At 46.0% G+C, this 27,808-nt stretch overlaps 1 protein-coding gene across 2 annotated transcripts in view; it reads right to left on the bottom strand.

Annotated features, from left to right (window-relative positions):
* The window catches only part of Sh3rf3 (SH3 domain containing ring finger 3), a 312,507-nt gene that overhangs the window by 60,373 nt on the left and 224,326 nt on the right, over positions 1-27,808 (bottom strand). For both annotated transcript variants that reach the window (XM_021651788.2, XM_060369517.1), the window contains exons 4-5: positions 26,952-27,311; positions 10,100-10,197 (exon numbers count right to left, since the gene is read on the bottom strand). In XM_021651788.2, the coding sequence (XP_021507463.1) occupies positions 10,100-10,197; positions 26,952-27,311 (458 nt within the window). The remainder of the gene's footprint in view (positions 1-10,099; positions 10,198-26,951; positions 27,312-27,808) is intronic.

A 27,808-nucleotide genomic window follows, 5' to 3' on the forward strand; every position in this document is an offset into this window, starting at 1 on the left:
CAGGTCATCTCCATGAATAGTCCTTGGTTGGAGTATGAGTCTCTGGGAAGTTCCCTGTGTTCAAATTTTCTTGTTCTGTTGCTCTCCTTGTGGAGACCCCGTCCTTTCCAGCTCCCACTATTTCCCACTTCCTACACAAAATTCCATTCACTCTGCCCGAGAGTTGGCCATCAGGCTCAGCATCTGCTTTGATAGTCTGCAGGGCAGAGGCTTTCAGAGGCCCTCTGTGGTATGTTCCTAGTTTGTTTCCTGATTTCTTCTTCTGACTTTCAGAGGCCCTCTGTAGCAGGTTTCTAGGTTGTTTCCTATTTTCTTCACTAATTATTTTATGTCTCCTTTTCTTGTAAGCCTTATTTGCAGATAAGAGTAAAGAGACTTCAGACCTTTTTTTTGGCACATACTAAGGATGTGTGGATGTCTTCCTTGCAGTACTAGTGAGCAAGGAGCAACCTGGCAGAGGGGCTCCCGTCCTTCTGGAGCCTAGAAGACAGCTGGGCTTGACTGTTAGAGAAACCTGCACACCTGATACTTGCTTAAAAGATCCAGCCATGAAAACAGATGGGGGCCTCAGTTCTACAGAAGAAGACAGATGAGCCAACTCAAGAATTGGGAACCAAGATGTGAGCTCAGGGGCACTACAGACCCTGCCCTGGTGCTGCCAGAGCCCCAGAATTCCCTCAGCACCCTCCTGACTCTGGGAAGGGTCTTCATCAAAAATGGCAACAGAAACAGAACCACTAAGGGAGGCCTTGAGGTGGGACAGGGGGTCTAGAACAAAATGAGAGTCCCGTGGAGACCAAAGATTTCCCCGCCTTCCAATCACATCCTTCCTCCCTCTGCAACCTGCTGATCTGCAGGTCCTCTGGTTCCACTCAGTATCCTCTGTTTACATGTCTCTACCATGAGGATGAAACATTCTTTGTTTCACTGTGTGAGAAGCCAAACATCAATGTCCAGGAACACCCTGGGCAGCTGATAGCAAGCCAACAGGAGAGGACTCAGGGGTATGTAGACAGAAGAGAAAGCCAGGGTGTGGCCCTTGTCTTTAATGGCCAGATGGGGGATGCTACTAACAGGCAAGACACATGCTAACTGCATTTACACACTGTGCTGTCTAGTTTTATGTCAACTTCAAACAAACTAGAGTTAGCTGGGAGGGAGTCCTCCATGATCCAGCCATAGGGCATATTTAAAATTAATGATTGATGGAGGAGGGCTCAGCCCATGGTGGGTGATGCCATCCCTGGGTTGGTGATCCTGGGTTCTATAAGAAAGCAGATGGAGCAAGCAATGGGAAGCAAGCCAGCAAGCAGCACGCTTCTGTGCCCGTGTTCCTGCCTTCACTTGCTGTTGATGATGAACCGTGAGTTTAATAAGCCCTTTCCTCCCCAAGCTGCTTTTGGTCATGGTGTTTTATCACAGGAATAGTAACCCTCACTAAGACACACATCAAGACTCAGATGTGCTGTATGTACACCATGGAGGAGGGGGTAATTTCCTCATAACAGCTGCTGAGGGGGTAAACAGGAGAAGAATGGAAAGGGTGGAGAACCATGTGAAACTGACATGATGTGAACCTGCTGTCAAGGAAACGTGAAGTGCAAATCCCGGTTAAGCTGTCCTTTGTGTCTTTTGTGATGTCAGACCAGTTTCTGACTTTGGCCCCAGTGGAATGCTAAGAAGGATAATTGATGGCTCCTTTAAGCTGTGTGGGTCTCTAGGCAGCTCAAACCCCACCAGATGTATATAAGCCCTTGGCAGTTAACAGGGAAGTGGCTCAGTGGCTCACCAACTGCCTGTGGGGGGCAGGATCTAGGCTACTCTTCCCTATTAAAAAAGCCTTGATGAGCCATGGCTCATGGCTAGTGCTGTGCAGTTTGGTGGGTACAGAAGTAGACTGTGGCCCTATAATCTGTTCTTTGCCAGAAAACAGCGTCTGCAGCCTGGTCCAGGACTGCAGCCAGGCCAAATAACTGGTTGCAGTTGTCTGCAGGGACACCTGCATAGAGCATGGGCTCCTGGGACCCTGTGCTATGTGCACACAGGTGGCGTCAGGTCACTGGGCATGAGGCGTCTCTGAGAAAGCATATGGCAACTCCCCTAGGCACTGCTGACAGGCCTCTTAGCAGATTCTGCCTGAGTGTCAGGAAATGCTTTTCCATGTGGGTCACTCCACACACAGGGCTCTCAGACTGGGCAACTGCCTGAGGAAGGCTCTTTGAGGTTCCATTTTTTTCTCTTCCTCACTTTTCTATTGGCCTTCTTGTCTAATTCCTATACTGTCTGAGGGAATTTGAGCAGCTGTGCTCTCTTGGCACAGAGAGAACTCTCCCAGCAGGATGCAGCTGCTGCTGGCAGTAGGTCATGATCACCTCATGAGGGGACTGAGTGCAAGTGCGGGGACCTACACTCAAAGGGGCCTGGAGGAAGGGGGGAGAAGACCTTTCTGGGGAGGGGCAGTGGTCCTGGGGTTCAGTGAAAACATGGGCTCCGGCCTCGGGATGATTTTTTACCACCGTCTATCTGTAGCTTCTATCCCTTACCCACCACATCCTGTGTTCCAATAAGACAGAGTCTTAACTGATGGTTTGACACCTTCTCCTCAGTGCATTCAGTACATCCTAAGCAAATACTTGTTAAAGTAAAACAGGAGTCCTGGTTTGGAGTCTATGACTGAGATTCCTTTGCACACGTGCGCTCTAAGTGTGGTGAGCCTGTGCATATGTGAGGGTGCAGAGCTATGAAGAAGGAAGACCCGCGCCACTCCATACAGCTGCCTTGCGCTTTCCTGCATCAGGAGGAAGCTATCTGTAGTCACTTAGCTGCTGAGTAAGCTGCTCAAAGGGGACAAGAATGCAGCAGCCTGTGGCTGTTTGAATCTGAGCACAGTGAATGCAATTCAGATAGCATTTCTTATCAGATCTGGGAAGTCACTCTGCTGCTTTGCAAAGTGTGAGCCACTGTGGTAAATGCCCATCAACCTCTGATAGATCTGGTAGTCATTCTCCGGGTATTAGAGGAACAGCTGTGGAATAGCTGAATGCCATTTCCTTTTGGGGATTATCTTTAACTCAGTATTTTAGGATCCCTCGATGATTTAATGAGACAAGGACTCTGCACATATGTTTCAGAATAAAAAGAAAGTTTTCATCTTTTCCTACAAATACTGGAAATGAGGATTGTTTATCAGTGCCTGGGAGTCATTTTAAGACTTTTAAAATTTGAAAAGGGCTCTTTCAATATTCCATGTTTACATAAAACACAGGTGTGGTTCCTAATGAGGTAATAAGGTAGGAAAATGGAAAACCAAAAATGAACATGGCTGCACATCTGCTGTCCTGTTTGCTTACCTGGCACCGAGCCTGACGGCACCACCACGAAACAGAGCCCCAGCTTAATGCCTGCTCCTTCACTTTCTTCAGTATAGAAGCTGCCCAGAGAGGCATCATTGAAGGTTTCAGAAATATAGATCTTTATTTCATGCTGTATTAGGCCTCAGCACATGGGGCACCTCCCTTCTTAAGAGGGGGAGGCCTGAGGAAACGTGTGTATTGCATGCCCGTGATGGGGACAGTGCTAAGGTGCTGATGTCCACCAGGAAGATGTGCACTTTCCTGGCACTACTGACCCGAGGATCCTCATGCCTCCCTTCTCAGACCATAGCCACAAGCTGTTACTTTCTTTGAAACTTTTTAATTTGGTGTCAGCCCTGCAGAAATATGGCCTCACTATGGGGCCCACTACTATGGCCTTCTAGGGTAAGGGAAGAGAGCACAAACCCGATGGCTGCTGTGTGCTAGTCACATGGACTCACATAAGCTCCACGTGGGCCCTAAGGTTTCACAGCTGGGAAGACTGAGGCTGGAAAAGTCTGAGAATTTGCTACTGTTCTTGCGTGTTCAGGGTCAAGAACAGGTCTGTGACTTAGAGGAGTAGCATGGCCCAAGGATGGGGCCAGATACCGAGTGTCTGAGTGGGTGAGCCAGTACAGCATGGGGTAGGCCTAGCTCTGGATTCAGGGATGCTGCTTGCCAGCTCTGAGTACAAGCTCTCAAGGTTCACTGCATAGGGGAGTGCCATTTAGATTGCAGCAGGGCACTGACATGATTGGCCTTTTAATCTTTTAAAAGATTTGTTTTGAAATGGCTTTTAAGTGTGTGTGTGTGTGTGTGTTTGTGTGTGTGTGTACATGAACTGTGTTGGCAGAAACCAGAGGTTGGAGTCTCCTGGTACTGAAGTTCCAGGCAGTTATGAGCCACCTACTGTGGGTGCAGAGCTTTGTTGCTCTGCAATAACAGTTCCTACTTAGCCTCTGAGACATGTCTCCAGTCCCTTGACCTTTCCATCATTCTTTTAAATTTGCTTTGCTTGTGAGACTCTCTGTAGAATCGCAGTCTTCCACATTTGGCACTGCTGGGTGAACAAAACTTCACCAAAAAAAATCATTGTAAAAAAAAAAATCTTTCTTCTTTCCTCTCATTCCTCTCTGGGTGCCTCAGAGGGGTGACAAGAGCAGATAGATGTGCTGGTGGCTTCCTGTGTGTGGTGCTTGTGTATCTGGCATGCACTTGTGCAGTGGGATGCTGGCTGGAGGGTGATGTGTTACCACGCTTCTGGTTTCCTTTATGAATCAGAAAGCATCCATGGAACACATGAAAAATGATGTGTACACAGAGAATGGCTCTAGCAATCTCCGCTAGACTAGACCAGCCATAGGGAGTCTAAACAGTCCATTTTCTGCACTGCTCACTTCCTGATTCCCAGTGACAGCCACAGCAGTGTCACCTTTACGCCTGCATCACTCGGCTACCCTGCCTGCTCTGTTGGTGGATGGCCCTCAGGATGCACTTATGCACAGTCTGGCATGGAACTAGGGATACAGGTATACTTGTGAAAGCACGGTCCTTACCCTCCTGGCTCTCACTTGTCACTTGCTTCAGAAGGCTTTGGAAGCTTGGCATAAGCCTTCATAGCATGCTCAAGACAGTCTCCACCACATCCAGATCAGTTGGGCCACCCACGCTCAAGAGATCACCTCTACAATGTACACAAGCTGACACCAAAAAGACAACTGCAGGAGAGACTGGCACACTACTAGCCTGTATGTGGCTTTTGTGCCAGTTAAAAAAGGTGCCTTGTGAGTAGGTGGCCAAGGAAAAGTCACTCATGGCATGAAGCTGGGTCTACAGTTAGAGGCAGAATGTCAGCTGACTTCTTCCTTGGTGTCCCAAGGCAAGCTCAGACTGGACAGGCTGGCAGCTGTGATGACTCGGTGTGGCACTATGTGCTCAAGTGCAACTCACTGGCACACATTCTGCTTACCCACTACGTGTATCTTCAGCAAGCTCTTTGCTTGCTGCTGTCTACGGATTTCCCTCCCATTGTGATCATGAATCAGACTCTTCCAGTGCCTCTACTCATTTTACATCCTTTCTCCTGCAGATGGAAGCTTGCTCACATTTCTCCATTACGGAGTAAAAGGTTTGTTCCCACTGCTCCTTCAAAGGGTGCCATTGCTCCTTCAAGGGGCCCTGCTTCTGCTCTTTCCCTGTTAGTGCACCCACCTATCAACTACTATGTTCAAAGGATGGAGACCAGGAGGATGAGAAGTGTGGACAGTAGACAAAACCTATCTAGGTGCTCCCTCTCCATGAGGTGAGGCAGTAAGGATGCTGAGTGAGAGCCTGCAGAGGGAGGCTAAGTCTGCTGGAAGGGCTGGGCAGGCTCTGGCACTGAGCTGTGGAGAGATGGCTGGCCTCACACACACAGCTGCTGTGCACTCAGCTGGGGGCAGATGTTAGCCTGGTTAGCTAAAATAAAGCTGCAGGCAGGGAGGAGCCAGTGTAGTTCCCACTATTGCCAAAGCAGACCTGGAAACTGGCCCCTAAGATACTTCTGGGGAACAATACCCAGAGGCCCACATTACTCTAGAGCAGTGGTTCTCAACCTTCCCAATGTTGTGACCCTTTAATATAGTTCCTAATGTTGTGATGACCCCAACCATAAAATTATTTTCACTGCTACTTTATAACCGTAATTTTACTATTATAATGGATTTAGACATGATTATGTTTATGTAAATGTGTTTTCTGGAAGCCCTGGAAAAGGGGCTTTTGTGGCCTACATTTGAGACCCACTGCCCCAGCCTTGGCTAACTAATATTAGTAGGTCCTGTTGTGACGATGGCACCCTCTGCAGGGGCAGAGCTGTCTGATGAGTCTGTGATAGATGATGCCTCTTCCTGATGAGTTGGACATGGTTTCATCAGAATTCACGGTATCCCAGAACATGGGCTCAGCGGTTAGTGGCCTTTGGCCATCAGAACATATGGTGCTGGGGTCATGAAGAGTGTTAGCCTACAAATGGCTCCACTTGCCATGCAAAACACATCTCACGTGACCAGTGTTAACATCTGATTCACAGACCCAGTATCCACCCAGAACTACAGGCCTCTGTTCCCTTGAACTTTCTTTTCCTGGCCTAAATGACAAGCTCTCTTCTTCCTGGCATTTTTTGGATTCCTTGAGGTGGTATCCGGGAAGCCACCTACAGATTTGGCTTTGCTGATAAGTGGTGATTATACATCACTGACTGGCCAAGTCCTTTCTTCCATATTGATAGCACTTTCCCAGGACAGTCCAGGGGCCAGGATTGTCCTCAGCATGGGCTGGAAGCTGGTGCTTGAGGAAGCAGCTACCTTGTATCCAGGTGAATCATCTAAGACTGGTTTATGAATGAAGACCTCTGCTGTGCTGCCCTCTCCAGCCCATGGTCTGCTCAACTGAGATGCCTTACACAGGGCTGCTGATGGGGTGTGTCAGTGGTTCTGCTGTCTTCCTCCCAGGCTCCAGCAGGTCAGTGCTCAGCCACACACTCATCCCTATACTCTTTCTGCTTCCTTGGTCCCTCATATCTGGCTTGAAGATGTCCATAGAGAAATGGAGGGAAGATTCTACTTCTCTTGCATTTAGGGGTACCTCATTCTCATATGTTCTCATCCACTTTTAGACCCTTAAGAGGGTTTGGCTTTGACCTGGGGCATGGGCTCCAGGACCTGGACATTTAAGTGCTCCTGGAATCATGGCTAGCAGACTGGCCAAATGAAAGTTCAAGAGTTAGAATTACAGAACAGCAGGAGAGAAACGGGAAGTTGCGGGTATGAGCCTTCCTCTTCAGGTACCTTTACACACTGTGTGCAAACTGAGAGCCTTCTTGTGTGCCAGGTTCTGAGGAACCTTATGTGCAGCTTTTCTCTAAGGACAGCAACCTGTCACCAACCAACAGGTTGACTTACAAAGTCAAGGCTTTGTCATCAGCACGGCTTGGGTTTTTAAGACACACAAGGAGTATGGATGAGAGGCTATTGTGAAATATTGTCTTCTAGGCATAACAAAAGGCCATTGCCGTCTTAATCATAACAGCTAGTACCTGCAGGAGAAACTTTTGTAAAACAGTCTGTTGGCCGCCCCTTAAAGGAGGAAGTGGTAAGAAGGTTATTAGACCTTTCCTAAGGTCCAGCCTCTCTCCCTCCAGTGCCCCTTAGCTGTATGTAATTCTGCATCTCGGGCATGTGGGCTGAGGAGGTGCTGGAGTCTATAGAGATAGAAAGTTAGCTGAAAGAGAGGCCCACTCAAACAGCTTGGGGGAGGTCATCATTCTTGCTGGGATAAAACTTTTTTGGTGGTGCAGTTCTTTGTGGGGAGCAACCACACCCCTCTCCTATAAGTGACCCCTCACTCATGCTCATACAAGTCCAATAAGCTATTTCTTCACTAACCCAGATTTGGGTGAGATTGTTCCTTTGGTTTGTTGGCTCCCTTTCTAGAGTAAATGGATACTTACCCATGTCTCCCTAGGAAAAGAGAGTGCAACAGGGTCTTTTGGAACTATCTCATCACTAACCCACACACTAACTTTTCTGGGCCTTTGCCTGGAGTGACACACTTGGTGCACTGCTCCTGCAGCTGTTTTAGAAACTATAAATTCCCGCGTTCAAATTTAGACTTAGAGCCACCGTACAGGGAGTGCAGTCAGTGAGGAGCTGTGCCAGAAAATATAGATTGGCTGTCAGGCTACGCAACCTGCTTGATAAACCCATCTTCTGTCAATAATGTAAAAAAAACATAATTTCAACCGTCAGCTTTCCAAATTGAACCATGTATGTTGTTGCAACACATGCAGGCTTTCTAAGCATGTTTTGGCTACTCAGTGCACAGCCACAGATGCATGCTCTTAAGTCTTCTCTGGCTTCTGAGAGGGTCTGCATTCATCTGCTGCTCACACCATCACTGTGTTACCTGCTGACTCACCCCTACCCAGGTCTGTATCATCTGATGATTATTCTCCCTTCTGGCTACTCAGATGGGTGTCTCCAGCTAAACAGTGGCATACGACCTGGGGGTGAGGTAGGGAGTATAGAAAGGCCGTGCTGCACGTTGTAGTGACCTTGTCTCTGTGGTAGCGGGGACTAGGAAGGAAGAGGCCCTTTGTGTTTAGTGTCTACAACTGAGGCCTCAACAATGTATTTTGGATGACTCCCAACTCCTGGGTCTCAAAGACACAGTAGCCTTTTCTGGTAGCCGGACTGACACATAAGAATTGGGAGCCTTCATACCCAGGAGAGGGACGCCTTGACTTTTAAGGAAATGTGGATAGTTGTTGAGACTGAGTGTGGAGGTGCATTCAGCTGGCTGTGAAGACACAAAAACATAGCTAGGCTCATCACTCTACTTTTTGCCCTGCCTCTCATTTGGGCAATTGCACCAGAGCCATCTCCTGTAGATAGGAGCCCCCTTCCTCTGGGGTGGTGTTCTGCATCCAGCTCTTTGCTCCAGCCTTCTCACTCACTCTTCTTGGCCGCTGCCTTGTAACAAAGCCGCAGGAGCAGACCAGAAACATGGTCAGACGTGGTCAGCATCCACAGGATGCCAGCACACCCAGTGCACCAAAACCCATAGATGTGCTCACGTCTCAAATAAAGAAAAGCTCCACACTTGCATGTAACATGTGCCACATCCTTTAACTACCTTTCAATGGCATCATTATACACACTGCATGAAAAATCCACGTTTTGCTTTGAGGAACTTTCTGGAATTTCTTTATGAATATTTTCTACCCATGAGTGGTTGAATTAAAGGACAGCTGAACTTACAAATGGGGCAAGGATGTGTAAGCCTGATGTGTAATCCTGCTGAAAATGTAAATTTTAACCTGAAGACCAACCTGGAATATTATTTATGTGGTTTCCTTTGGAAGCCAGGAGAAAAGTGGATACATTTTAGATTTCTTTTATAAATGTGGTTAAACACAGAGGCGGGCAAGTTAAAAAGATGTTTAGCACTTTCTTATCCACTCTGAAGTCGAACATCTGAACCAGGCCTAATAAGGCGATTCCAAGAAGCTCCCCCCTCCCTAGTGCATTGAACCCTACATATTCTGACTGACCCACTGGCTCACCTAGACTAATAGAACTTTGTCCCTTTTCCTATGTCTGTCAAATCCATCCACTCCACCTTAAGGCATCCGTTCAAGAGACTGAGCTCACTGCTAAATACTGAAGCCATCTAGTTCTTGAGAAAATATTTAAATGGGGGTTTTAGAATTCCAAGTATCCTTTAAATGCTGTAATTCAGAAGAGAAAATTTCCTTAACAAGATAAACACCTCATTTCCCGGCACTGATTCATGTAGTTATATTTGCGGCTGGCACACAGCTGGCCTGCCTCAGGGTGGCACGTCAAGCCGCTGCCAATGCTTCCCAGGATGTCTGCTGACCTCACCATACCCTTCCTTCCTCAGGCCACCCCAGATCTCAGGGACCACTGAGACCTGCTCCAAGAAATGTCTGACTCCTTTCCTGATAGACCAGTGAGTGCCTGTGCTGTCAAATACTATTAATTTCCCCTCGCTTCTCCTAACCATCCCAGGGACAATGGTGTTAAAAGACTTCCAGATTTTGTTTCCACACTTTCCTTTTGGGCAGCATTAGCACATGTCCGCAACTACAAAGAACAGCTAGTAACCAACTGAACAAACCCACTAGAAAGCACTTGAGTCTATGGCAGTGTAGGGAATGCCGACAGATAGGAGGGGCAGCTCACACGTTGAGGGGCAGCTGGACTTTGGGAGACATGCCGTGATCTCCAGCCGCTGCGGCACCTCGTGGGATGGCTGCGGGGAGAGGTCCAGCTGAGGAGTCCTGAAAAGAGACGAGAGGATACGGAGTGAGTAGAAGAAAGAGTCCATCTCAGGAACAGTGGCTCAGCAGGCACTGGCAACCACGTGTACTTCCTCAGTGTCAAAGCATCTACCTTTGCCAGTCCTCACGTCTCACTGCCTTGGCTATTAGTCATCTACGTTAACCCTTTGGAGGGAGGTTGGTGGCCCCGGACATCTGTCCTAAGGCATCTTTCCAGAGTCCCTTCTCAGTATCATACCAAGGTGGGAGACGGTTGGGCAGAGGTCTGGCTTTACTGGAACCTAAATTAATCATTAGTGTATTGTTGCTATAATGTTCTTTTGAAATGTATACACCTTACCCTTGTTCATTCAAATGCTGATTTCTCCCTTCCACTCTCTGGTTTCAATCCAGATATTGCATTGTGATACTTATTCTAAGCATCCTGTCTCAACTGTGTGTAAACATGCCAAAATAAAACAACTAGCCACAATGTTGTGCAAAGGGAGGAGCTAGAGGGCAGGAAATGATTGGGAGGAGAAAGGGGGAGGAGAGCTTAGAGAGAGAGCTGGAGGAGAGATCTTGGAACGATGTGGAGAGATGGACTGGACTTAATATATCACTAAAAGTAAGTATAATGTGGGAAATCTAAATGTTAGGAAACTATGAGGGCTTGGAGGCTTAGGAGGGAGTAACTATTGCCCAGCATTGTGTTCTAGGTTAACTAAATAAACCCAGTCTCTGTGTGGTGATTTGGTTAAACAGCTGTTCAGGACTAACAGCAGAATTACCAGAAGATATATGAATACTAAATATTAGCGACACTTACAACAGTGTATGGAAATGAAAATATAAACAAAGTATGTAAGCAAATCTAGGTGGCCATGGCTTGGGAACTCAGTTTTAGGCCTCCTCAAATACCATGCTCCTATGTGGAAGCAGCTTTATGAAGTTTTTATAGTAATAGAACAAAGAAAGTCATAAATCAAGACACTTTGCAAATCCATTTATGGAAACATTAAGTAGGTTATTACTGCACAGTGGAGAAATCTCAGCTGTAGGCCCCAATGCTCACAAATAGTACACTGAGTCCTTTGATTGGCAAAGAATAGGGTTCTGTTAATACATAACAAAGACTTTTATCTGCTTATCAGAATGTTAGGTCTGACACTGAGATGGGCAAGGGATGTCTCTTTAACTGGTCTAAAAATAGCCTGAGAGAAACTGTAATTAGACTCTGGACCTGCAATGTTCCAAATTCTCCACAGCTCCCAAAGTTTTAATCAGCCAGCTTTTGTAGACACAAGCTCTTTCCAGGAATTCTTTACAACTGCAGGTATCAGGAGGCTTAGGAGGACCAGCTGAGGACATCCAGGGACTCTGGGGCTGAAGCAATATTAGGCCTATTGAGAGGACTTAAGGGGGCAGGGCATTAACATCTAATTTCCAGTGTGTAATTGTTGGTGGTTTTCCTGGAAACCTGGAACTCTACAACAAATGTTACAAAAGAAATACTGAGAGATTTTTTTAGCTATGCATTGGTTAGAACTGCAATACAGGTTGTCTACTATGATTTGAATGAGGAATGTCCCCCACAGATTCATGTGTTTGAATACTTGGTCCCCAGCTGGTGACACAATTTGGGAAGGTTGTAGAACCTTGAGAAGATAGACCCTTGCTAGAGGAAATGGGTCACTGGGTGTGGGCCTTAAGGCTTCATAGTCTGGCCGCACTTTCTATTCATGCTCTGCTTCTTGAAAGCAGATGTGGCATGACTAACCAATCTCCTGCCCTCATGCCTTTCCCACTCCCGATCATTCCTAACCCCACCATGAAGAACTGTATCCCCAAGGAACTGTAAGCCAGAACAGACCTTTTGTTTAAGTTGATTTTGCCAGAATATTTTGTCCTAGCAACAGGAAAAGAAACTAGAGTCCTTTCCCAAGCTGGAAGACCTACAATATGGCTCTGCTGTGTGGTGACACCCAGAGTGGGAGCCCCACTGAGTTCCCTCCAGGTGGCAGCAATGCCAGAGTGAACTCTGCTCTCAGGGACCAAAACTAAATGTGCAGGCTTTGTGGTTTCCTGATGCACACCAGGTCCCCCACCTCAGAATCAGGCTTTTATCTCTGTCGCCACAGAAATCACAAGAAGGGCAAACCTACTGGGACAGGAATCTGGGGGCTTCAAGACTATTTACAGGATGTCTGCAGACCTGCTGAGGATCCTCTATAGGCTGCTGGCTTCTCCTGATGCTGGCAAAAAAAAAAAAAAAAGTACAAAAATACATGACAGGCACTGAAGCTTCAAAGGCCTATTAGACGCTCCCAGGCCAGGGCATTGCATGGGCTTCCAAGCATCCTGCTGAGCCTCTGGTAACACAGTGGTGCTGTGTCAATGCATTTTCACACCCCTAACAAACCTCCTGGGATGGTTTAAACGTGTATCTGCAGCAGATACACACTAAATACACTTACCCCTCAGGACCGTGAGTGTTAAGAAAGGCTGGTTTAAAATATGAGTGTAGAGCAGGGAACAGTCTGGTCCTCTAGCTCCAAGGGCCTCCACCTAACCACAACAGCCACCTTGCCTTTGCTTTACATATAAATGTTAAAATATATATATGTACATATATAACATATGTACATATATGTGTATGTGTGTATATATGTGGGTATATATGTATATATAGGTATATATAGGTATATATGTATATATAGGTATATATAGGTATATATAGGTATATATACATATATACTATATACCTGCACATATATGCCTTGTTTTCTATCAATACTCAAGTATACATGTTAGCGTATGGACATCCCACAGATCCCTGCTCAGTCATGTTCTTTGCCACTCTATTGACAACAGCTAAGAAATAGAAACAACACAAATATCTTTCACCTGATGAAAATGGGGTGCATACACAATGCCAGGCAGCCATTTTGACTGAGCTGTGTGCCTAGCCATCTTTTTACTTATTTGAGACAGTATCTTACTAAGTTAAGTTGCCCAGGATGACCTTGAGTTCATTTTTTATCCCAGGCAGGTCTTGACCTTGATATCCTCTTTCCTCTGTTCCCTAGTTGCTGGGATTACAGGCATGTGCCACAGGTCTTCTTTCTGACTAGATTGATTCCTTCTTTCCTTCCTTCCTTCCTTCCTTCCTTCCTTCCTTCCTTCCTTCCTTTTTCTTTTCTTTCTTTTTTTTTTTTGTCTCTTTATCTTTAGACAGAGTTCCTTTGAGTAGTCCTGGCCATCGTGGAACTTGCTCTATGGACCAGGCTCCTGACTCAGAGATCTACCTGCCTCTGCCTCCCAAGTGCTGGGATTAATGGTATGTGCGAGCACTCCCTGTCTTCTGATTAGATTTTTTTTTAAGATTTATTTATTTATTACTTATACAGTGTTCTGCCTGCATGTATACCTACATAACAGAAGAGGGCACCAGATCTCATTATAGATGGTCGTGAGCCACCATGTGTTTGCTGGGAATTGAACTTAGGACCTTTGGAAGAGCAGACAGTACTCTTAACCACTGAGTCATCTCCCCAACCCCTAATTAGCTTTTATTCATCTAATTTTAGAAACAGGGTAATGATAAAAATAATAAAAGTGGAGGGGCTCTTGCCTTGAATCAAAGAATGGGATTATGGATCCACAAATAAAAGAGAACACGTGACGTTTGTCTTTCTAGGTCTGGGTTATCTCTTTTAGTATAGAGTTCAGTTCCATTTACCTTCAAGTTCTTTTTCTCCACAGCTGGATAGGATTCTATTGTGTATGTACCATGTTTTCATCAGGTGAATGATATTTTTGTTGTTTCTATTTCCCGGCTGTTGCGAATGGAATGGCGAAGAACACGGCTGAGCAGGGATCCTGTGGATCAAGTCCTGGGGATATATGCCGAGTTGTGCTTGGTCTTAAGGAAGCTCTATCTTTAGTTTTCTGATAATTCTCTACACTGATTTCCATAGTGGCTGCACCAGTTTGCAGCATACAGTCAGTGATGGAGGATTCCCTTTCCCTGTATCAGCTTATCAGTTGTTTTCTTCATCTTAACCAGTCTGACTGTTAGCCCAGTCAAACTGAATGTAATTTCAATGCAGTTTCACCTTGAACTTTCCTGATTGACAAGTGTTAGCCTACACATGGTTAATAATCACTTTAAAAATATTTTCAGGCATTTTTATTTTTTTCTTTTGAGACTCTTTGTTCACATTCATAACCTTTTTTTAATTGAGTCATTTGTTTTTCTGTTTTTTTTAAGTTTTTTAATATTCTGTGTATTATTTCTCTGTTGGATGGATAACTGGCAAAGATTCGCTCCCTCTCTGTGGGCTTTCCCTATCCTCAAATGTTCCCTTTGCTGTACAGAAGCATTTTGGTTGTTGTTTTGCTTTTGTTTTTTTTTCGAGACAGGGTTTCTCTGGGTAGCCTTGGCTGTCCTGGACTTACTTTGTAGACCAGGTTGGCCTCAAACTCACAGAGATCCACCTGACTCTGCCTCCCTAAGTGCTGGGATTACAGGCTTGAGCCACCAACCCTCCCCCCACCTTTTAAATAATTTTGGAGATTTTTTAAAAAAGATTTATTTTATGTATGTGAGCGCTCTGTCTGCATGTACACCTCCATGCAAGAAGAGGGAATCAGATCCCAGTATAGATGGTTGTGAGCTACCATGTGGTTTATGGGAATTGAATTCAGGACCTCTGGAAGAGCAGCTCTCTTAAACTCTGAGCCTTCTCTCCAGCCCTGGACAGAAGCTTTTGCATCTAATGAGTCCCTGTTTGTGAATTGTTGGCTTTGTTCTGGTGAATGTAATCCTATTCGGGAAGTTTGTCCTGGGCCTGTGTCTTGTGGGGTGCTGCTTAACTTTTCTTCTACTGATTCCTATGTTTCAGGTTTCACACTGAAACCTTTAGTCCACTTGAAGTTGGTTTTTATGCAGGGTGACAGATACGGGCTTTCTAAGTTTGTAAAGAATGTCAGAGATTTTTACTGGGCTCACATGAATCTGTAAACTGCTTTTGACAGTATGGTCACTTCTACAATGTTAATTCTACTAAGTCTCAGCAGGGGAATCACAGCTCCGAGCCTTTATGTTATATACTACAGGCATATCACCTGCAGCAACACAAACACCAGCGAAACAGAAAGGGACCCTGAGTGACGTGTAGGACACAAGTGCTGTGAAGCTGGAAAGCTCTGTAACTGGGGATCAGGGAGGGTGATACAGAGGGGAAGGAATGGGGAGAAGTAATTAACACTAATGGCATTTAAAAAGACACGGAAACACTGCTTTATAGGTTTCGTACATGGAGTTCTGTCATATGGAGTGACGTAACTCCATATGCTCCCTCACCAAGAACCACAGACTATTTAACAAAACAATTTGTTGGTCAGTTGATTCCAGGAGATTCACAAAACAATATAGGTCATTGCCACTGTCCTTGGTGGCCTCCAAGGTCAGATGCTACTGCTTAAGGCGCCATTACCCTTCAGATACAGTAATTACAGGAACCAAACTGGAAGTGACTTGGATGCCTCCTCTCTGAGGACTAGCTTTCTTATTATTGGAAGGTGCTGTGTAAGCTGCCAAGGGAAAAGGCAATGAGTCGTCCTACTTGGCGGTAAAGCCTATGAACCACAACAATGACCAGCACAGGGAGACATCCCCAATGGTGCAAGAACGGCACTTGTATCTTGGGAAGTAACCAAAGAGCTGTCTAGTTGTACTTAAGGACCGCACAATACAAGGGAATCCGAGCCTGGCACTGTAAGTCTGCCAATTGCCCAATGAAGGTGGCATTTACGCTAGAGGAGAATCTACTGCTGCCATTAAAAAAAATAATCCATTTTCCGTTTTCTAAATACTTATCCCTATGTCCACAAGCAAATGTACCTCTCACCTCCTCGTCATATTTCCCGGCAAATAGAAGCTCTCGGATATCCACACTGGTTATAACACAGAGAACAAGTGACTACGCAGTCCCAGCCCCAGCTGACACATATACAATGTAACCGCTTTGCCTAAGGCTCAGGGAAAATGGAAGAAGCGGAGCAGACAGGCTTTAAGAGCCAGAAGACCTGGATGCCTGCTGTGAGATAGTGCCTTCTAGACATGACAGGAATGCAGTGCCTGTACAATTGCAACAATGTGTCTGCCTAAACAAGAACTTCATGACAGCACTTAACATGCCAGCATGAAATGTTTCATAAGGTTCCGCCCCTAGATGAAGAGTTACAGTCCATCAATAGCTTCTGGGAACCCAGAATCAGTATTTTCTCAGTGATGAGCCCACAGATAGGTTATCCAAACTCAAGTGGTCAGCCCTAAACATGTACATGTGAGCAACACCAAATCGACTCACTGCATTGTATACACATATATGCCCCCACACATATGTTTGTATACCTGTGTGAACAATAATAATAATAATTATAGAAGAAGAGGCCATGATTTTGAGAGGGAGTTGAGGGACAGGATAGGAGTTGGAGTGGGAGAGGGAGGAATGAAAATGATGTAAATGCAGTATAAAATTCTCCCAAAAAATTAAAAGTAAAAATCACCATCACCACCACCAGAACCTATGACCATGGATCTAAGGCAATGGTCTACAGTGACTCCAAGATTGCCTGGTAAAAATCTCTATTCCACCTTCAAAGCTATGTCTAGCTTTGCTCACCATGGATCTATGCCTACTGCTCCCTTCCCAAGAAAGGTCTTCAGTCACAATAAAGTCTAGGGCAGGGGACCTGTCTCATTAGATAAAAGCACTTACTACACAAGCCTCATGACCTGATTTTGGATCCCTGGAACAGAGGTAATAAGCCAGAGATGGGAATATACACTTGTATTTCCAGCACTCCTATGGTGATGTGAGAGACCAGGATAGAACTGTCCAGAGGCCCATGGGCCACTTAGCTTAGAGTACCCAATCCAGCTGCAGAAGCAACAGGAGACACTACGTCCAAAGAACAAGGTAGAACAAGGTATTGACTCTTGAAAAGTTCCCCTGACCTCCATAAGTGCGTGTGACATGCGTGCACACGCAGCCCCCACATATAAATAAAATGAAAGTCTGTCATCATCATCATATGCTTTTAAAATGAATCCACAAAGGACACACACCAGGATTGTGCCTGAGCAGATGAAGATGCACAGATTCAAGAAAGCTGGCCAACCACACAGATGGTCAGTGGCTTACCTCATGGAGCCATTGCCCATAAAGAACAAAGAACTGGTGATAGCATTAGGCCTAATGTTACGAAATACCACCAGCCTGGAAGGTACAGGGTCACCTAAAAGCGTCATGGCCAGTAAGGATACCCTTACTGTATGGAATTTACTATGGTGTCAGGATAAACATGAGCCAAGAAGCCCATGCTGAAACGGTTCTACCAGCATTACAGGGCTCCTTGACTGTACAAGCATTACCAGAAGGCAGACACAATCCTGGATCTCACACTTCTCTTCTGGCTGGCTGATGAACGCACACCCTGATAACTAAAGTCTGTGCCACTGCTCATGGCAGCAACTTGAACTGTGAAACTCCAGTGTCCTCTGGGTCAAGTCAGCACCAGCTTCTGGCTGCAATGCTGATATTTCTCAGCCTCAAAATGTCCAGTTGTTACCAACACCAGAGGCTCCTCATTGCAATTTAACAGTCTCCTAAGCAAACATGCCAACTATGCCATGTTGTTTTACCATTGGGATTAATAAGAAGGAAAAATAGGGTTGGCAGGGATGCTGGGATTCCAAGCTGTTCTGAGAATATGCCACAGATTAAAAAACCCTGAGAAGAAATACTAAATCATTGTATTTTTTTAATATGCATCATGAAAACACTGTTATCACCCCAAGGAGTAGTGAGATGAACATGTTTTATTCAATACTTGCCGTCACTGCATTACACTGGGTGAACTGCATCCTAAAAGAAAAGCTTAGAAGAAAAGCACTTACGGCCTGGCTCTTCTGCTGGGTTCTGCACATAGCCAGAGTGGAAAACTGCTTAGGAATAGAGAATAGGATAGGAATATGGAATATGGTATTGGAATAGGAATATAGAATAGGATAAGAATGGGATTAGGAATATAGATAGAAGGCCAGCAGTAGAGGAAAGGCCAAAAGTCCAGCCAGACTGGGGGGATGTCCAAGGAAGGAGGGATATTTTAATCTTGGGGTTCTTTACTCTTTGTATTCCTTTTCTATTGCTATGATAAAACACCATGACCAGGGCACCTTATAGAAGAATAGGGATTTTTTGGGATTATGGTTCCAGAGGGATACAAGTCCACCCTCAACACAGCAAGGAACCATGGCAGCAGGCAGGGATGGCAGCTAAAGCACAAGCTGAGGGCTCACATCTTGACACACAGAGGAAACAGAAAGAGCAAGTGAAAAAAAGGTTATGTCTTTAAACTCTTAAAACCTATGCCCAGTGACATCCTCCCCCCAGTGAGGCCACATGTCCTAACTCTTTCTAAAGAGTGCCAAACTGGGGGGACTAAATATTCAAATGCCTGAGACTATGGAGGATCACCTATCATTCACATCCCCACACCCCCATAACTCCTACCCATGCTTACCACTTACGGTGGAGGCCAATGCCTTCACTACTGCCCCCGACGCCCCCTCCCAAGCATGCTGGACTTGCTGGCACACTATTGTCCAGAAGCAGCTAAGCTGTTGACTTGATAATCTCAGTTGGGGCCAAAATGTGACCACAGGTCAGATGAATCCCAGATGTATGTCTGCCCCAGGTTTCTCTGGCAATCAGCAATGCCTATCCAGTTACTATACTCTGGCTGTATTAGCTGTCAAGGACAGAGGCAATTAGCTGACATGGAGACAATGTGACCACAGTCTACAATATTTATTGCCTGACCTTTTGTCACAGAGTTTGTCACACCCTGAGAGGATGGGCTGGAAGTACAGATCAGTGAGCCACAGTGGCGTGCCAAAGCTTACAGCATACACCCTCGAGAGTACTGAGGAGTCACCTGGATCTGAGGGTGGCCTGTGGGGAAATAGTGCCAACAAAATGCTAAGGGTGGAAAGAGCTCTGTGAGGAAGACACGGATCTATTTCCCACCCATCTGCAGCTTTGCAGGCCTCAACCCTAAACAAGCTGACATAATCCCGGGCATTTATTTAAATTAGAGGGGCACAGATGATCTTCACCCACAGCCACCTTCTGCTGTGTTTGTCACCCCTTTGTTCAAAGCCACTTTGCCTGGTGGCTTTAGACAGATGGATGGTATCTGTAGCATGTGCGAATCCATAAAACCAAAGGCATTTTTATTAGGCATTTTCTAGAACATACTATCTCCATTTGCATGTTGTGGTTTGCCTGCTCTGTTTTCAAATCAGCAGTGCTCTCAGAGCAGACGCTACATGAGTCTGCCTGATCCTCCCCTCCATGCACTCTTCCCACCTCCACATCTAGCTCGGGACCCACACCCAGTGCCCACATCCAGCTACTTCCAGAATTGCAGAAGAAAGTTCTTCTTGGATCAGATCGTCACTGTGGGATTGTTTGTACTCATTGTTGAAGATCAACTGGTAGGTTTTGAAAAGCAGTTCCTTAAAAGGCATGTAATTACATTCATAACTTTCTAAAAATTCTAAAAATAAGCCATGCTCTCAGCCTTGCAGGCAGCTGGAGCTTTGCAGGTGGGTGGAGAGCCAGGGGCTGCAGGGCTGATAAGCATTTGACAGTGAATGAGGTAACCTTAGAGCATCAGGCCCAGAGCAGCCATTATTGTCAGTTCAGCTCTTACCCAGTACTTCTTCCAGCTTGAGCCCATCTACCTAGTAGGAGAGATGAGACTCAGGCAGCAAGGGAGTTCCAGGCAGAGCTCAGTTTCTTTCTGAGACACAGCATGCTTGAGAAATGTTCCTTTGATAGTTTCCCTAGTGATTCCCAACCACTTTCCAGTTGAGTCAATGTTGAAGAACATTTCTTCCATCTCAATGGGCCGCTTATCCAGGGTTTATCTGACAGCAACTGGGTTCTCTGATGCCGGGAATAATGGGGCCCACTGAAGACCTCTCCCCTGGCTGGATGGGAGTTGGGTCATGTTAGACTTCTCTCTGGGACCTGTCAGGGGCTGCCACAATGTGGACACTTAGTCCTGCAAAACCAGTAGAACCACATAGTCAGCACTGGAAGGCCACTAGACATGAAAGAAGGGTGTGTTGGAGACTGAATCCCTGTCCTCAATTAGGTTGGGACTGTGTGACTCAGTTTGCTCAGTTTGCAGATATGCCATATGTCTCTGAGGAGAAGTCTTGACCACTGTACTGTTGCCAGTTTACCCCAAGAAAGCATCCTGCAGCAGGGGCCAGCAAAGGTTTTCTTAAAGGACCTAGTAATACCCCAGACTTTGCAGACCTCTGAGCTCTGTCTGACACTTCTGTGAAGGCATAATAAAGATGAATGGGTATGCTCGTGTGCTAATAAACCTGTGATTTACCAAAGCAGGCTACGAGCCATTTAGCCCCGGGAGGAAACTGAGAGTCAGGCCCACAGCTGCCCAGGACTCTCAGGACTGAGTGAGAAACAGGTTCCTGTCTCTTGATGTCCCTAACAGCCAGGAACTGCTTGTCACCTGGCAACATCTGCTTACGCTGACTGATTCCAACAAACCGTGTCCACTTTATCTCCTCAGGTGGTTTGGTGAGAACATCAGTCACTTGCTTGATTTATGAGAAACTCCCCTAATAAGTATAAACATTTCATTCAATGGAGAGTGGCTTGTATATATATGCATACATATGTATTGACACATTCTTACTTACACCTTATGGTCTTATAATATCATAATGGAGTTGAAAAATTCCTATTGTCTAGTGATACTGCAACAGCCATAACATGATAGTAAGATACATTTCTCTCCTTTGTGGTGGTGCTGGTGCAAACATGCCTACTGTGGTGCTGGTGTTGTCAAGTGTGGCACACAAGCACACACAGAGCATAATAGTTGTCAATGATACTCAATGGCTGCGTAACTGGCTTGTGTATTTTAAAAAGAGTTTTCATTTGTTTGTGTGTGTGCCTATGCGTGTGTGCACGCCATGTCTCACATGTGGAGGTGAGAGGACAGCTTATTGGATTGGTTCTCTCCTTCTACCATGTGGGTTCTGGAGCTCTGACTCAGGCTGTCAGGTTTGGCAGCAAGCACCTTTGTTTGCTGAGCCATTTTGCCCACCCTATGTTTACTTCTTACTTTAGTAATTTTTATGACTATTTTCGAGTGTATTCTCCCTATTTATAAAAAATAATACATGGCAAACTGTGTTGTGTTGCCCTGAAGCAACAGCCCCACAAATCTCATGTTTACTGCTGGCTTCTTTCCATCTCTAGTAGTTGTGTGTGTGTGTGTGTGTGTGTGTGTGTGTGTGTGTGTGTGTGTGTACGTGCTTCTGGAGATCGGGGACAGTCCTGAGCACTGTGCTCTGGTGTCCTCTACCCTGTGTTTCTGATGGGGCCTCTCACTGGCCTGGAGCTTCCCAGCGTAGGCTGGCCTAGCTTCCAGCAACCGCCAGAGACCCACCTGTCTATGCCTAAGATGTGCTGGGTTTATAATCACAAACCACTGTGCTAGGGGGTTTGTTTGTTTTTGTTTTTAATGTGGGTTCTGGGGAGCCAAATTCGGGGCCTAAGCATTGCAAGGTAAGTGTTTTACTGACTGATGCATATCGCTAGCTCTGTTGAAACGTGTTTTGGGTCTCACTGTGTAGGCCAGGTAAGCCCTGAACTCCCTACTTAACCCTGGCTGCTGATCTGAGGCTCCTGCTTCAGCCAGTGCTGGAATCATAGGCTTGGGCTGCCATGCCCATCTGTGTACCTCTTGATGTCCTGCTGATCTAGGTCTATGCATGTGTTCTCTGTCGCATTCACATAATGATAAAATCACCTAAAAATGAATTACTCAAAATAGGCACCTTCACTACGTGATAAAACAAAGTTAACCATTTCCTGTGTTATCCACATAATTTTGAAAGCAAACATGTGGAATTCTTTTCTTAAGCTGTATATGTTTATTATATACAGAACTGGATCTCATAAGGATGTCTTCATGTACATACATTATACATTTGATCACATCTCCCCGTAGCTGTCTCTCCTCCCTTTCATTTCCCAGTCTCCTTGTGAGTCCTTTTCATTCCCTACTGTTTCACTTGTACATTTATGTCACATATACATGCACAACATATAAACAATACAATACACATATAAACTAAGATCTACTAATTACATAGAATGTGCCATATTATCTGAATCTGACTTGATTTGTTAACATCACTATCTCCAGTTGCATTCATTTCCCTGCAAACAAAGCAATTTCATTCACGTGGATAAAATTCCATTACACATGTGTACCTATACCACACTTTTCATTTACCTGTTGAATGGCAGGTAAGCCAGTTCCATCTGGATATTGTGAATAATGCAGTAATGAATGTGGATGTGCGACTATCCCTCTGATACAGTCTGGCAAATACTCAGAAAAGCTGGATAGCTGGGATATCTGGATCATGTGACAGTTTTGTTTCTATTATTATTATTATTATTATTATTATTATTATTATTATTATTATTTTGAGGCTCCTCCATGATTATTTTCTTAGTGGTTGGACTAATTTAAATTTCCATCATTAATATATAAGAATTTTATTTTCTCCACATCCTTGCCAGCATTTGTAGAAGTTTTTTTCTAACTGCAAATCTGACAGAAGATTAATATGTGGGCTAGAATATACAAACAAAATAACTAAATACCAAGAAATCAAACAGCACACTCAATAAATAGAAAGATGAGAGGAACAGGCAGTTCTGAAAAGATGAAGTGTTATATAAATGGCCAATAAACATATGAAAAAATGTTCAACATCACTAGCCATCAGCAAAATGCAAATTAAGATTCCTTCTCACTCCAGTCTGAATGGCAGTCACTAAGAACACATCTGGACTTTCAATAATGGAGTCAGCTGAAAGAGCTTTTAACCCCAGCGTTCTGATTGACAGGCTTTTGCTCCCAGCAGAAAGCTGACATATGTCTGCTACTCCATCATTCACACAGAACAGCAGTTCTCTGACCTCTACTGAGAGAAGAAAGAATTCTTTAGGGTACATGTGAGCCTCTGCTGAACCTGTGGATTCCTCTTCTTCCTCTACCCAGTGCTTTGCTTTGAGTTGTTGTTTTAAAACTCTTTAAAAATATAAAAACTGATAGCTGTGTGTGTGTGTGTGTGTGTGTGTATGTGTGTCACATACCCTTAATCCCAGAACTCAGGAGACAGAGGCAGGCAGACCTCTGTGAGTCCAAAGGCAGCCTAATTTATGGAGTGGGTTCTAGACAGCTGTGGTTAAGTACTAAGAGGCTGTTTCAAAAGAAAAAAAAAAGACTCCAAAAGAAAATACACAAACAAAAATCAGAACTGAGGTTGTTTCCTTGTTGGTTGCCCTGCAAGCACGAAGTCCTAGTCTCATTCTCAGCACCAAGAAAAACCAGTGAAATAGAGTGCCTGTTACCCAGCACTCGGGAAGCGACCGCAAGGAGATCAGAAGTTTAAAGTTTTTCTTGGCTATATAGCCAGCCAGGGATACATGGAACCCCGTCTGTAAGTAAATAAACAAATAGGGTTTGTGCAAAGCTAGCTCCCAGGCCCTAAGGCAACACTTAGACAAGTACGGGCTCAGCTAGGAGTCCCGGCTAAAAGACAGTTATTGGACAGTTACGAACTCCCAGAGGAGAGGTGTGCACCACATCTTCCTTTCTCTCCACTCGGTCCATGAGGAGAGCTTTGCAGTGAGGCTTGTTGGGATCAGTGGAGTGAGCACCAAGGGACAGTGTGCTGTTCAAAGCGAGGCTGTAGGAGGTGAGGCTGGCCTACATGCCATCAAGCCAGTGCCCCGCTAGCCTGGGTGAAGCAAGTCTGAGCCTGCTAAAAACTCTACGTCAGTCCCCAGCAGCACTGGCTGCTAGCCCTCTGCCACCCGCACAGCCTGACCAAGTAGCACTCTCACCTCTCCTTCCCTGAGTCTGGTTTCAACAGTCTGAGTCTGCCATTGTACACTGTGCGCACCACAGAAGAGAATCTGTGAGGCAGGAGGCATGGGCCTGAAACCCTACTGCGGCTCCCAGCAGCAGGCACTTGTTACCTGTCTGTATGTCTATGGTGTGAACACAGAAACAAATTCCATAATTTTTGTTGAAAGCAACAAGTGCCTTCCTCTAGAGCCCAGTGCATAGGGAAAGAAAGGTTTTGAGGTAAACATGCCACTGTATCTAGCATTGACCTGGCTTGAGCACTAAGTCCTGGGTCGATGGAGAGCTTCATCCCTAGGCAGAGTAGAGCAGCAGGTACCTGTCTGGTGCTCAGAGTTGGAGGAGTAGCTCAGGTATGCTCCCTAGCAAAGGTGGGATTTAGGAGAAGAGCCATCCATAGTCCCCAAGCTGCATGGTGTTCGCTAACTGTCATCACAGAGCCATGGTAGGGGAGAGGTCTCTGAGTTACTCAGGCTGAATCCCAACAAATCATTTCCAGAAATTCTGGCCACAGGCTATAGTTGGTGGCATATGCCTATAATCTCAGCACCTAAGAGACAGAAGTAAGAGGATCAGGAGTTTAAGGTCAGCCTGAGCTATACAGAAAGCATGAAGCTAACCTGAGCTACCTAAGAAAACCTATCTCAGATAAAGAGAAGCAGAAAACTAAAATGCTGGGGGCTGGTGCTTTTCAGCAGGAACAGGCATATGAATTTTCTCCATCCCACATGACAATGAGCTAACTGCCCCCAAGTGGCCTCCAGGTGAGGCAGGAGTAGAGCAACAGCCTGGACTGGTTATCTCATTGCTGAAAGAGCTTGATGGCTTACAGTATGTTAAGCAACCTGGCTTGGCTTTATAGTAGAAGAGCAATAGCAGGTGATCCTGGTTCCCTTACACCCTTATCTACAACTGCTTCCTTTCAGGAGCTCCAGGGCCCAGCATAACACCTAATCACAGAATCAGGAAGCAGATGAACTGAAGTCAGTGTAGCTCCCATGCCTTGGGAATAACTACCCCACATGGTGGGCTGGTGACTGACCCTCTGATCCCCAAGCAGCAGGTCCACTCTTGCACATTCAGGGTTGCTTTTAATCAGGGAGGATCAGAGAGCAAACCAGAACATGCCTCCCCGGGGAGGCATGGCTGTCATGCCACCCAACAGGAAACTAAGATTCCTAAAGACGAACCTAGGCATTTCCCCAGGGTCTGCTCAGTAGGGTTGTACAGGCTCAGTAGCTCTCCGAAGGAGACAGCCAGAGAGGAGGCTGTTCTTCTACCCTGTCCCTCCCTCCACTGCACGGTGCCCGAGGTAGAGTGATGGGGAAGGGTGGTCATTGTGGTTACCCTTAGTGGTAAGGTAACCTGCACGGCAAAGGAAGGGGAGATGATGAGGAAGACAGGGGGTCCAAACACAAATGGAGAAACAATCCACAGACATGGCCCAACCGCTTGGAAGAAGACTACAGAGAGAGCTTCAGGCTTCACAATGCTCAACATTCTGTCCCAGAAGCAAGGCTCCTGTTGGGCTTTCTTCAGTCCTTTCTGCAGAAACCACAGCCCTCATGCTTCCTTTCATCTTAAGGTAACGTAGAGCCAGCCAGACCACCATTAGCCACCACAGATGCTCTGAGCAAGCGTGGATCAGGCTTGCAATTACATCACGTCTACTACAGGACTTCAGGATGAGGTCACATAACCAGCAACAGAGCCAGCTCACGTTCCAGCTGCCTACTCTAACAGAAGGATGTCTCGATTCTGCTTTATCTTATAGCACTGAGACCTAGAGGATGTGTTCCCATCAGCACCCTTTCTGAAGCCAATGTAGCTGTTAGCAGAATTCAACACAGTGTCCAGCAAGTAGGTCCCATGCTAGCTGGTTTTGTTTCTAGAGGAGACACCTGTATGGACTGTCCTATGGAATACAGTCCAGTGGTCAGTGGGTTCAGAATTCACCAGCATCAATAATACATACCTTTTGTAAAGAAACCATGATTCCAAAGAACTTCCGAACCTAACAGCCCATGACAATGTCCTAGAGGAGAGGGTCACACATACCTGTGTGGATCCCAGATGACAACCCTGTCCTCTCCCTCCTCCATCCTCCTCAGGGTCCAAGAACTCATCAGACAACTAAGGGGTCTGAGTTACAGCCTGAATAAGCATGGTGGGTTGCCAGGGGAGAAAAGCTTGACTGCTGTGAGCCACTTCCTGGGGCCAGAAGTAGAGCTGCTTACTGTGGGCTGCAGAGCCTGAGGCTTCAAGCTGTCCTTCTTCCTCTACTCACAATGTCTGGATTGGCACATAATTGTTTGTGGGAGCAGAGATTGTTTCTGTCAGTTCCTCTGCCCCTCATAGGAATAGGGCATTTGTGAAGAGATTAGTTCATGAAGGAAGGTGTCGTCCCCCCCACCCAAGAATCTTCCTGGACAGAGATACTGAGTGTCAGCAAGTGAGGAATTTCCAAGATGACTCAATGTGACTCCAGCACTGTATCCTGGAACCACTGGCCATCACATCACACATGGAGGCAAAGGTGTATGTTCACAAGGCTCTTGATGCCAAGTGGTTGCCCAAAGGAGGAGGCTCTAGCCACCCACATCAGTTCTGGTGTTTCCCTTACAATAGTTCAGGAATCCAGGGTACTAGGCATGGAGGTAGAACAGGGGCCCTGGGAATCAATGACACTGGTTGTGGGCTCTGGGAATTACCTGGGTGGGTACGGTGCAGGACAGATGGGCAAGCTCCCCAATCCTGGCTGCAGCGCGTGGGTCACTGGAGCTGATCAGCACTGGAGCACTAATTTCCATGGAGTGCCTGTGGCTGGCAGACTGGGAGGATTTGTGCGTCACACTGAGCGCAGTGAAGGAATGGCGCTTCTTGGCATTCTTCTTGCTGTCCACACGTCGTTGAAAGGCACTGACTGCCCCAGAGCTACTTAGGGTGGGACCTGGGGCCACACTGGCTGCTGTGCCAGGGTCAGAGGATAAGAGGGCATCGTAGTTGTAGGCAGTGGCCGCGGCAGGGAACAGCTTGTCCATCTCAATGAGTTGCTTGGCAGAGTCATTGAGCTAGGTGAAAAAAATGGAGAAGAAACTTCATTACATAAATGTCAGCTGCCCTGCACCCTCCCCTCGGCCTCTCAGCCTGGGCCTGAATTCTCACTTAGGAAATAATGTGTTTACAAGGTCAGATTTTTCATCCGTGGCTTCCACCACGAGTTTGTATAATAAACTAAAATGCTTGCCATGGGTTTCCTTGAAAAGGTTTCCGGGATTCACTCAAAGGCACAGAAGACAGATGGATTTCTAGGGCTGCTACCTTGATCCTTAATCTTTCTCAGTGGCTTGGCATTTCTTGGCACAGTGTACAGCTTTTTGGAGAGGAACAGAAGGCCAAGGAAGCCAGCATCTTCAAAAAATTCTGGGCATTTTGAGGCACACGTGACCTGGCGTCTTGGGGGTGGGGTCATCAACCTGTCACATGAGGGCCAAGGAGACAGAGAGACAGATACACTGACTAAGTACCTGCTTGTCTATCTAGGCTGGGAAGACACAGTGAGCAAAGA

Source organism: Meriones unguiculatus, chromosome 16 (genome assembly GCF_030254825.1).
Source record: "Meriones unguiculatus strain TT.TT164.6M chromosome 16, Bangor_MerUng_6.1, whole genome shotgun sequence".
In the NCBI taxonomy this organism is placed as follows: domain Eukaryota; kingdom Metazoa; phylum Chordata; class Mammalia; order Rodentia; family Muridae; genus Meriones; species Meriones unguiculatus.